This window comes from Perca fluviatilis, chromosome 6, assembly GCF_010015445.1.
Source record: "Perca fluviatilis chromosome 6, GENO_Pfluv_1.0, whole genome shotgun sequence".
Taxonomy (NCBI): domain Eukaryota; kingdom Metazoa; phylum Chordata; class Actinopteri; order Perciformes; family Percidae; genus Perca; species Perca fluviatilis.
In genome coordinates, this window is record NC_053117.1 from 24,419,149 (window position 1) to 24,429,043 (window position 9,895).

Genomic DNA, 9,895 nt, shown 5'->3' on the forward strand with positions numbered 1-9,895 from the left:
ACTTTTCTTTCTCGCCTTGCTTTCTCTGGGCTGTCAACAGCGCTTTGTGACTTAGCTCATGGTCTATTAATATCCAAGTTTGGCCAATGGGCTAGCTCGCCGGTTGACTGTTTTCACTTTATTTCTGAAAGGGGACTCTTGAAAATCCAATGAGCTTGTCATGACCATGCCTTTAACTGTTTATTCTTATGTTATTGGAGCCAGTAGACCAAACTGATTGATTGTTACCATTTTCTAATGTGTGTTTGATGTGCATATTCAGATGGGTGACACATTTAAGAAATTTCTAAATAAAGTGTCTTCGTACAGTAAGTTGTTGGGCCACCATGAGCTGCCAGAATAGCTCCAACACAGCTTAACTTGATGCTAAAGCTTTGGGAACGCTACTAAAAGGATGGAAAAACATTCCAAATAATATTCCATCATCTGTTGTGTTGATGATTGTTGAGTGCTGTTGAACACAATCAATCCAAAATCTCTCATAATTGTCGATTGTGTTGACATCTTGTGACTGTACTGTACCATATGATTCACATGATTTTCATACACCAACAAACCATGCATTGACCCCCTTGTGCCCTGTATGGAAGCACCTGCATTTGTTGAGCTTTATTCAGGGATTTACTTTAATATTATAATAATAAATCAATAAAATCAATATTTAAGGGCACAGATCTGGTGCAAAAGAAACACAGGGAGGGTTAGTTTGGTAGTACTGTCCTTAAATCCAAAGAGAGAGATGGGATAAAAAAGGGAGACAAGAAATGATGTAGTAACCAGGGGAGGCAGAGGTGGTGGAATGTCTATCCATCTATCAGGATTATAATAATGCATTCCAGACAGCGTCTGCCCATGCATGTGTATGCATATTGTACATGAGTGCATGTGTATCCATGCAAGTGTGTGTGTGTGTGTGTGTGTGTAGCTCTATGTCACATTACTCCATGTTGTAGGATCATTTCTGAACCCTGATGACAGGGTTGATTTTTCATGTGAATGAATGAAAGGGGTGAGTTATGGTGTCCATATGCATGTTCCCCTTACTGTACCACAAATGGAACAGCACTGGCTCTTTATCATTATTAGCAGACCTCCCATAGCTCTAACAAAATACAGACTGCATACACTGTCCCCTGCCTCTATTCAATTTGTCCATTAATGCCATTTCCCTGCTGCTGTTGCCGCCTGTTCTACGATCTCTACTCCTTTCTCCTCTTGGTGCAGCTTGAAGGAGCATGGTGCATCACAAGATTTATGATCAAGCAGACGACAGCTATAGTCCATGTCTTGGAGAATCTGTTTGAGCTTTGTGTGTGCATGTAGCAGTCTAGTAAAGTTGAAAAAGACCTTATGAGAACCTGTAAAAAAAGCCTTATGAATATCAAGATGTTTTCTTGCGTGGTATTTATGATCAATCTTAGTCTTATTTTGCATATTGGCCTATGGGCATCCACACAGTGATTGAAGCCTCACCACATGTTTTTCATTTTGTAATCTTTTGTAAACATGGTAGAATCATCGCTCCCCCTCTGGGTTTTGTTGGTTATTTAGCAAGTGTTCATTTGATATCAGCCACAGACTCTCCTGAAGGTCTCAGTGTTACTGTAATCTCCTTTCTTGCAGTGTCAAACCCAGAAATATTTAAACAAAATAACTCCATCCACAAGTGACACGCAAAGGTGTTATTGATTGTGTTTTCCGTGAGAAGCACCACCAGCCCATGTAGGTGAACAAGTCAGACGGCAAGAAAACAACATCTGTTCTGCCAACAATCTGCCACTGCATGATCACACCAAGTGGTTTCCTATTTGCCACACATCGTACACGCCTAACAACACCATAACTCGGCTCACTCATCTTGTGCGGTGAGCTGCCACTGATATTGGATTTCTGCCCTTCTCAGATTAAAATCACTCAAATACGAGATTGTGGATTGTGTCCTTATTAGACAAACGTGCTTGCATCAGCATTCTGCAAGATGGGTTTCACTTAAACCATGAATGCACTGTGAACTCTGACCCGAGAAGCGCTCCAACTGTCCGCTTATCCCTTCTGTCATTCCCTCCACAGGGTTTCCCGCAGAAAATTTGTTAGTTAAGGTGGTAGGGTGGGGTTTGCTGTCAGACCGTTCGACCCGCATCGAACCCTAAGGGCGAAAACACCATTAACAGGCATTTTCTCCTCAGGAATATGATTTGACAGCTTCATTTTTATCTACAAACAAGAAAAAGCTAATCAATCACATCATTGAGAGCAGATTTTTCATCCCCCATTCCCTGAGGTCATTTGGCTATAGGAAGTTATTAGAGATGAGGAAAAGATAAATATTCTGATACTGTGTATATGAGCACTGTTTATATACAAGGTGTCTGCTACTGTGAAATATTGATTGTGAATACATATTCTTTCTTCATTAAGACTGTACTTCTACAAAAACCAAAGAAAAAATACATTTCATAAATTTCCCTAAATGATGTACTGTTATGTGTCAAGTGCATGAGCCTATTCACAGTTAACTATTGCTAACCTCTGCCTCATGTGCTCATAGACAGTGGCCGCTGCCTCAGGACACATTGACATTTCTGTTTAGTGCAGGCATGCACTATGGCCAGCTTCAGCGTGTAATGATGCATAACATTTTCTCTGTTAGCTATGCTACACTACGCATTTACACAATGCAGGCAAATGAGCTACAAGGGCAAGGTCTGACCACTGTGTGTTGTGCTGAACTGCATATATCATCACACCTTATACAGTAGAAATGTCTTTGCTATGTTTAAGCTAGTTGTAGGCACTTTCTGTGGTGGTAATGTCCACACTGATTCATTTTACAGTGTGACTTATTACAGACCTCAGCTCAATGAAAAATAATAAGTTACTAAATATTTAAAAATGAAAGTAATCAGTTACTAATTGCTGTTTGAAATTCATTATTTAGACACTTGGCCTTGGGTACTTAAACATTTCTATGCACGGTATGAGATGATAAAATGAATATTTAATGATCCCTGTGGGAAAAAAATGGGTAAATTCAGGTTGTGCAGCAGAGCAGGCAAGACCATAAAGGACATTTGACTCCCCCACTTTGTAGGCCCTTAAAAGTATTGAACTAAAACATTCTCATTTCAATTCATTCAAAAGTGATGTCTTCACTTCTACAAGCCTTACCGCACAAATGAAAGGCATAGTTCAAGTGAGGAAGTAGGAGACACCATGAACATTTTTTTGACTTATATCAATGTAGTAGTTCACGTAGAACAAAAGTCAACTTTTGATGCGTCAAAATTGAAAAACAAATACTTAATAGTGTCCCTAAAAAAATGCAGCCTGAGTACTAAAGGTTGTTACATGACCAGAAGTTGTTGCAGTTGATGCCAAACAGACCCACTACTAGTGTACTGTGGTATTCAGCTCTCCGCTTTAAAACAATATTAGAGATAAAAGATTTGAGATAATCAAGTCTGAGCCAATGTTTTTATTTTATTTTTTCGCAATCTTAACTCCTGAATATCCATAATAGTAGTAGGTTAAGCCAAAATGTAATCCATGAGAAAAGCATAGTAATTAATTAGGTTATACTCTTTTGAAAAATTCACAGTTGGGATTGAATTTTGCAAGATGTTTTCTTATCCCTCAGTTAGAACGTTGCATTTATCACTGAATTCTTAACATTAAAGGAAAATAAAAATGATGTAAGCCAATGCAACCTGAGAGGTCTTGTTTGCTTCTAGGGCATGAGGGAGACTCCCTCCTGTGGATGATGATGATGATGATGGTGGTAGCGATAGAAACAGATGTTGCAGATAAATTGGCAGATGTAGCAACGTAACTACCTCTCTGAATCTGTCTACTGAAGAGACTGTCCAATCCATCAGCAGCCATCTCACCTGCTACTTATGGACATTCAGGCTGGACACAATGGCAGTGGGAAATCACATGTCAGACGACTTCATGGTAGATGACTTTAATATCCGCCACAGTAGCCAGAGAGGCTATACGCTAGAATCATTCAATAGCCAATGAAGCCGCGGGCCACTAAACCAATATGGCGTGCTACAGCAGAATGGATGTGTTCCATGGAAGCCCTGGCGGTCGCAGTGTAATTTAATCCAGCCCTTAGGACAAGCATCTCTCAACAGAAATGGAAAAAAAAATATGTTAGAAGTAGAGATTTGAAGTAGTGGATTAATTGTATAACCCTTCGCTAACCCTCATTTTCACCCCCAACTTTGGAGACTTCCATTTTTCCCTCGTCTCATTTAGTATGACTGTCAATGCAAATTGGCTATAAAAGCAAAGGGAAATGTGGTTACTTTTTAACAGACAAATGGCCAAACACCTGGTTGTTGAAAGGCCTCTGGAAAGGATATCAGGCTATTTGTTTTGTGGACTAGCTTGAGAGAATGCACACCTATTCACCATAGAAACAACGGCAAACATTAGGGAGTTTTTTTATTTTTTTTTACTTCAGTCTTGAACTCTTAAGTGTAACGGAGCAGGGAGAGAGAGAGAAAGAGAGAGAAACACATGAAATAAATAAAGCACAGACGTCTTGGCTGGCTGTCAGGTTAACTGCTTCATAAAAAAGGTGCCAATTTAGAAAACAGATCTCAGCATGTAGAGCTCAGCTCAGCTACGCTCCTGACGACTTTCAACGCCGTCTCTGAGAGAAGGACAAAACCCAAAGACATGGGGGTTGGACAGCCACCTGCATTAACACCACAGACCAAAGTTTACAGATAAACAGACACAAGTATAGTATAACCAGTAGTCTTCAGCAGGAGGGTGTTAATGTCAAAACTGACACCCCCTCGCTGAGAAGGAAATTCTAAAATTTTTCTCATAAATTGGCCCGCAGAGTGCCTTTAAACTTTTCCTTCAACAGCTGAAGCAATAATACATACACTGCATGATATTGCACTAATGCCACTGATATGAGAACATAACCCTGCTTTCTATTTTGTAATATGAGCCTATCCCTATGACACATGTGTTTGGAGTGAGTGGAGGCGACTTGCGCCTACTGACAGTTACTCCTCTGTATAGTTTGTGGTGGGAGGACAAACTCAACTCAATTCCACTCTATCACCTTGCTTTGATAAAACCTAATTTCCCAGGGGCTTCAACTTCAGACTAACTCAGTTAGGCTCAGTTTCTATGCCAAAAAGCAGACAACTTAACATCAAATGCGAGCTGAATAAGAGCATAACATAATGCAAAGAGGAGGGAACTCCTTTTTGAGGGATACAGTATAGTGCAGCAGGGGAAGTGAGGTATAACTTTCAAAATGTCTCAATTTAACACCCCGGTGAATTCCATTGCCATTTTAGGGAAGAGTTCTCTACGAGCGTTGAGAGCAGCATGAAAAGCTTGGCTGAAAGCACAGCATGAAAGCGTCTATGAGGATCACTGTAATACCATGCGTAAAGCTCTGTGGTGAAGTTGTGAAAACATGGGTTAGGAGTAGTGTGTGTGTCTTCGCTCTGTTGTATTAAAAGAAAAACATTAAGTCAGGAAAAGGCCATCTAGGTTTAGAATTCATGTTAACGTATTATTATTATTTGGCCTTGTATTTTCCTGTGAATGCATGTGGGGTTGTAAGTACTGTTACTGCACTCTGTTGTATCTACAGACAGGTGATAAATAAAAGGAAAAGCCCAAATAAATAAGAGGGCCAACACCTTACTAAGACACATCATGTTTTTTTTTCTCTTCATTTGTCTCCCATCTGTATGTATGCTGTGCAAAAATCCATCATGACAGAGACTCACATATGTAGTAGTATTCTCTGCCCGGTCTGAACTCAAAGCCCAAGGAGAAGGGAGTGAAGAGCTGGAACTTCTCTGAAAACTTGAGCGGTCCGTTCGGGGAGTGCGGCCTGTTGCACTCCCAGCGTTTGAAGCCCTTGGCGGTGTGGTCGCATGTGCTGTAGCCATCGTAGTTGACCATGTAGAGGACATAGCGCTCTGTCCGCTCCTCAGGCACTGTGTCTTCATAGTGAGGACAGTAGACATCCAGGTAGTCGTTTATGCACACGTCGATGTGGTAGTCTCCACGATGGAACCTGGTTGCAAAACAGAAGGGAGGAGAGACAGGAAATGGTTAATGTTTGATATTCATATGAAGTAGAAGTATGAAATTTTATAATCTTAATGCATCAACATTGCTTCAATTATCCCAGATAAAAGGCTGTTTGAATTCGGCACATATACACAGAATGCAGGTTTGATCTCGAGGCACTCTTTCAATGTTGTGAGGAAATTTACAAGCACTAGCGCTCTCACCCCCTGGCTTCAATAAATTTGGGTGGGTTGGTTAATCTATAAATCTATCATTGCAACATATATTTACTCACACATACACACATCTGCCTTCCCAATGATAGCAAACTCAAGTATCCAAGTCTGAGATGAAGTATGCTTACATGAAAACAGCTTTGGGTCTCTTTAAGAAAAAAAGATACATTTTTTTCACACAAAAAAACAACTTACAGACAGAACTAAAATAATAACCGGGATACAGAATGGTCCAGACAGTAAATGTCATGATAGGAAAAATACAGAGCCTGGCTGCCTCTGGCTGGCTGTGCGGTGAGGCATCTTTACAACTGCAATGATCTAGAACAGGCCACACAGGGTCAGAGGGCTCCAATACATACAGGCAGATTCATCAAAAGGCCACACACTGTCACAAGCTCACATCTACACACACACTTTTTCTCTGCTGCCCACAAAATAGGTCTCTCACCTGTGGAATTTTTTCACAGCTACCAAAATTAGAGAGTCATTCCTGTGTTGTGAGTTTCTGGTTGCGTCTGGGGTGGTATGACCCTAACTTTGGGGTCACAGGGGGTCTCACAGAGAAAACATTGAACACTTGTAAACTTGATAGGGATGCCCTCAATTTAGACTTGAAGTGTTCGATGTGAAAAACAAAGTTGCACATACACACACAGCTGGTGTCACTGACTCATTTCACCCAGAAGCCAGGTGGTGTAAGTTTATAATTTAGACACAATCTTTTAAGAGCACAACCTGACAAGAGTTTTGACAAAACTTTTAATTGAAAACTGCACTGCTGTCTATAAGAAGGGCTCCTCAAGCTTTACAATGCACAAGAGGCAGAGCGTATAACAGGCTAAAATAATTGTATCCCGAGGACTCTGGAGCCTCAGGATTAACATACTGAAGCAGTACACATGCAGCATAGTGACCTCTTTCTTTCTTCCTACAGTTTTGTGTGTTAGTGTAGTCCTCACTCTTTCCTCTTCTCCACGGAGGAGAAGAGGTCATGTGGCTCAGGTACCATCTGTTTGGTGGCACCATGAAGTTGCTTGACAGTTTATAATCTATCTTTTATTTTGTCATCCTGATTGTCCATACTGTAATTTTACTATGTGTGTCTATTCTGTACATAAGGCAACTACTGCATGTCTGTCCTTTATGAAAGAGGTATCCCTCTTTCCTTAGATTTTCCTTATCCAAAATGAAATTTGTCATATTGGACAATATACATAAAATTGTCTTGACTTGATTTTTCTGTTGCTCCCATGTACAAAATCTCTGATATGTCGTTAAGATGTTGTACAGAAAACAACAATTAAGCAAAGGAGCTTCAAAAGAGAGACAATTATTTCAGTTGGTCTAAAAATTCCAGTGGAATCAGATGCTGATGAAAATACTATGCTGCACAATAAAAACATGTGTCCTTTTTGTTAGCCTCCTTTTCCCTGTCACTCTCTTTCCACCCACTTGTTTGCTTTCTCTGTTAATAACTACAGCTACTGCTCGTTATCTCAATGGGATGTTTGAGTTTGGATTCTAAAGAATGGATTTTCTAAGATCAAATCGCTGTATATGTACTGAAAACACTTATCCTGCTTGGCTGCATTTACTTCCATCTGCAGTACTTTTAGACAAACTACACAGAATTAGAATCATAACGCAAACCAGACAACTTGTTTTGAAGATTTCATAGCAATTTGAGCAAAATCTGCTTTTGGCGCCTTCAGTTGTCACATAATTCATGTTGTTATTTGGAATGATTAATGTAACAATTAAGCAACAAATCGAACCACAGCCATTTCTCATTAATGTCATCATGTGTGTCTGCTGGTTCTGCTCTGTGTATTTATTTATGTGAATGTGTGTGTATTTGAGCATGATCTAGCATGAAATGTTGCTTTTCTGTGTTTACCCGTGTAGGTTAAATACCAATGTGAGGGTGTTTACAAGCAAGGCATGGAGTAGCTCATCTGTATCATCTCATTTAAAACATGTCTGTGGAGGTCCAGGAAGAGCCATGCATCTCCCTCACTGCTTTAAAATGTCACTGACTTAATGGTCACATCCTCCCATCTGCTCGCCCAAGTGTGTGTGTGTGTGTGTGTGTGTGTGTGTGTGTGTGTGTGTGTGTGTGTGTGTGTGTGTGTGTGTGTGTGTGTGTGTGTGTGTGTGTGTGTGTGTGTGTGTGTGATGTTTCAGCTGCCCTTCTCTCCCTGCCTGGCCGTGACTGCAAATGAAGCAGAGGATGTTTGGGTGAGTGAGCACATAAAAGGGACAGGACAGGCATTTGTAACATGTAAAACACACACACACACACACACACACACACATATGCAACAAACACACATATATCCACACACACACATATGCAAAAAAAACACACACCCTGCACACACCTTCACATACACACCCATGCACATACATTAGGTTTGTGTTATCAGTTCAGTGAGCTCTCTGGCACATTGGCAAAGGACCAGCAGTGAGACAGCCAGAAGCTGCTAATGGCACTGAGTGAGAAAGAGAGCGAGGGTGAGAAACAGACAGGGTGGGAGAGAGAAATGGACCTGGTTCCAAAAGAAGGTGAGGAAATACAAAAAAGAGGCAGCAAAGACTGAATAATGCAGATAGTATTGCCAGGTTCCCAGTGAATCCAAGTCTTTGCAGGAGTTATTCAACCATGCATTAAATGCATGCATTCAATCAATTATCAATAAAGGAGATTCTACTAAATATTTGTATGTATGACATGACTGTTTGCAGCCAAAGCTGTAAATGTTTCTCCAAGTCTATTCAGTGTGGGATTATTACCAAGATGTCTCCCGGAAAACTTCTTGTATTTTGGAGAAAGCTGTGTTTATTGTCCTTATAAAAACCCTGTTATCAAGGGACTAATGTGGGAGTTTTAGATGCGGCTGGTGTCTTGTTTATAGCGATCGGCTGCTGCTGTTCTATAAACAGTCCCCGCTTTTCAGCAGAAAGAGGAAACCGTTCTTCACCACGAAATGGACGTGTGTTGTTCAAACATACATCAGCCTCTGTGTAGGACACAGGAGCACCAAGAGGTTGCACCAATGGAATGTAAATCAAGGCTGTGCTCTGTGAGAATCCCAAAGACTGAAATATAGGCAGGAGAGATGGTACAGTAACACTGGGGTCAATAGAAGAGAGTCATTGCAAAGTAAAGTAAATTAAAGCTGCCAAAAAATTGTCGGTTTTGTGCGTTTGTGTCAGCAATATAGTGTCTGGAGTGTGCTTCCCCAATAATTATAAATGTTTTGTTTAATGATATTAAATTCATAAGTTAATCCATTTCAAAATGCATATGTTTAACAATTCAATTAAAATGTTAAATAATGTTGTTTGCTGTTGAACTCTGACACAATGACTCCCCCACATGTTACAGTGTACAAAAGAAGGTGGCAGCAATGTGCAACACATAAAAACTGGCCAATCAGATTTATTACAAAAGCTAAGGTTTAAATGTTAAAGCATGAGGCATTCATTGTGAGATGGCATATGACACATTAGTATTAGTAAATTGAATAAATGCTAATTTAATTGATCAATATGCAATGCTTTTTTAGTGATCAATTCAATAGGTGTTTTAATTA

General features: G+C 40.2%; 1 protein-coding gene across 2 annotated transcripts in view; it reads right to left on the reverse strand.

The window, feature by feature from the left end:
- Window positions 1–9,895, reverse strand: part of efna5b (ephrin-A5b) — a 91,810-nt gene that overhangs the window by 12,971 nt on the left and 68,944 nt on the right. For both annotated transcript variants that reach the window (XM_039804142.1, XM_039804141.1), the window contains exon 2: window positions 5,772–6,064. In XM_039804142.1, the coding sequence (XP_039660076.1) occupies window positions 5,772–6,064 (293 nt within the window). The remainder of the gene's footprint in view (window positions 1–5,771; window positions 6,065–9,895) is intronic.